The 2,355-nt window shown below is 33.2% G+C and overlaps 1 protein-coding gene across 1 annotated transcript; it reads left to right on the plus strand.

The window, feature by feature from the left end:
• Positions 1-726: 726 nt before the first annotated feature.
• On the plus strand, positions 727-1,115 carry PCYB_002660 (hypothetical protein; the record flags this gene model as incomplete). The annotated part of the gene is made up of 2 exons (XM_004227687.1): positions 727-951; positions 978-1,115. Coding segments are annotated over 2 exons (363 nt in total), but the record flags the coding sequence as incomplete, so codon positions are not given.
• Between the last annotated feature and the right edge of the window lie 1,240 nt (positions 1,116-2,355).

The following is a 2,355-nucleotide window of genomic DNA, read 5'->3' on the forward strand; positions in this document are numbered from 1 at the left end:
TGCCACAAATTGCTGTGCAGAATAATTATCCCATTTTGCGGCGGTGTTATATTATCCCGGAAAAATATTCTTCATACGAATAGCAGTTGAAATTATATAAAAAAAGACATATATGTTGAAAAATCGAACAAATTATTAAGTAGAGCTTTAAACGGAAAAATTAAAAATGTAAAATTTTATGTGCAACAGTTAAACGTTTTAAAGTTACTATGCTGATTTGACTATTATACATTTTTTGAGCTTTAACTGTTTTTTTCATTCCTTCCCAGTGAGAATTATAAGCGGCACTTTTTTTCGTATAAGTAGAATAATATAATTTACTCGAAGGTGTTTTTAAATAATAGCAGGCGAGAATAAATAATTGTCTAAGACCTGAGAATAATACAAAGGGTTACTTAATTACATGGACAAAGATTTCATAACTTGAACTTTCATATGGCAATACTTCTTGTTGGGAAAATCTACAATTTGACAAAATTCAAATGTTCCAAAAAAAATGGTGACCATGATAAATGAGGAAAAATTGGTACATTTACATTTATCTTTAAATCGTTATTAATATCTGTCTATTCATATGATATGTGTCCGCTGGGACAAAAGTAAAAAATTCTGTTAACAGATCTACAAAATTAATACTTGGGTAATAATTTTCTTATTGTTATTTGCCGGAGAAAACAATAAGTGATTTAGAGCTTGATAAAATACATAAAGATTTCTTTGCATGTGATGGGAAAATCTAAAAATTTTGATAATAAGTGTAATGTATTCGATGAAAAGAGTAAAAATAATCCACATGCCAAAAAACTTTGTAGTAGTCTCGTATATTATTTAGAAAAAATACGTGAAATGAATACACAACAAAAATCTAATAAATATTGTGGTTATTTACATTATTGCTTATATGATAAAATTGGTAAAATTCATAACCCATCGAGGACCAAAATTGATGATGTACTTTTTATGAAGAATTTAATAAGGCAGGGAATGAGATTAGCGGTGGGAAATTAAAACATCCTTGTATTGTACCAGCATTAAAAAATTTTGATTTGAATAAATTTAAAAAAGAAAAATTTCGTATATTTATTTTAAAAATTATGAAAGTATTTATAATATTAGTACTTCCAAAAAGGAATATAACTTCGTTAAGTATTTAATACATCGTGAGAGTTTTAATCCATTATTTGAAGCATATAAGAAGACCCTTTGTTGTTATATTCTTTTTCCACGTACAGGTCCTGATTATTTTCCTTGTAGCTATAAATATTATCTAAAGAATCTCATGTCTGGGTTAAAAAATTGTAAAGAGGGAAAAGATCCATATCCAAAAGCTCCAGTTGCTGTTACATCGAGAACTGTTAGAAGCGGAACAGGATCTGCAGCAGGAGAAACAGGTGCAAGAGGTTCACCCGGTTCAGCAGGCACAGGAGGCACTGTACGTACAACGAGTACTACAGCTGTGTCAAGCCAAGCAGGAGCAACAAGTTTAGCCGGTGCATCACAACCAAGAGCAGGAATATTAACTAAGCGTAGTGGAGGGACACCTCAATTAGCTCAGAGACCACGTGGATGTACCGAACTCACACATGTTACTGGAGATACGCTTTCTGCACTTCCTGGAGTGGTCTCCCCTCCCTCTGGTTTTTCTGAGATGGCATCTGAAATGTTGAAATCGAATTCCTTTCTCCATACCCGTGTGGGGGGTGCAATAATTTGTGGGATTGTTTTCCTTTTCTTTTTCTTCAAAGTAAGAACAAATTGGTTTAAAAATATGTGAATTCTATGTGACCATATTTATTGTTCGTGCTTCTTTAAATATGTAAACAAGGGGGTAAATATATGATTGTTTTTTTTTTTTTTTTTTTATTTTACTCATTAGTCTACTTCGTTGGTGTCGGGATCACATGAAAGGGAAATAAGGAGAAGAGGGACTGAGCAAAATTGTTACGAAGATTATGATGGTTATGATGGTCATATAGGTCATAGAGGCTATGAAGAAGAACTTCCAGCATATGGGTCAGAACCGTCAGTTGCGCCTTCACAAATGAGCGATGTGAATTAGGTATATCAGCCCAGGCGTAACTCCTACTACTACTACTACTACTACTAATAATAATAATTATTTGCATGATGGGAGCCCCTTTAGGAAGACCGCTTGGGCAGCAAATGCTAGGAGAACTATTTGAGTAGTTCATATTATGAGGCGGGAGAGAGGAGGCAGACTCACAAAAAATGCAGAGGAATTACCCTAATTTTTACACCATTTCGAAGCAGGCAACATATATTACATGTCAGTGAATAGTTGGATGACTAACGATGGTACGCACTTATAAGTTTTGTAAAAATGGTCGTTAAAAT

Source organism: Plasmodium cynomolgi (assembly GCF_000321355.1).
Source record: "Plasmodium cynomolgi strain B DNA, scaffold: 0147, whole genome shotgun sequence".
Classification (NCBI taxonomy): Eukaryota; Apicomplexa; class Aconoidasida; order Haemosporida; family Plasmodiidae; genus Plasmodium; species Plasmodium cynomolgi.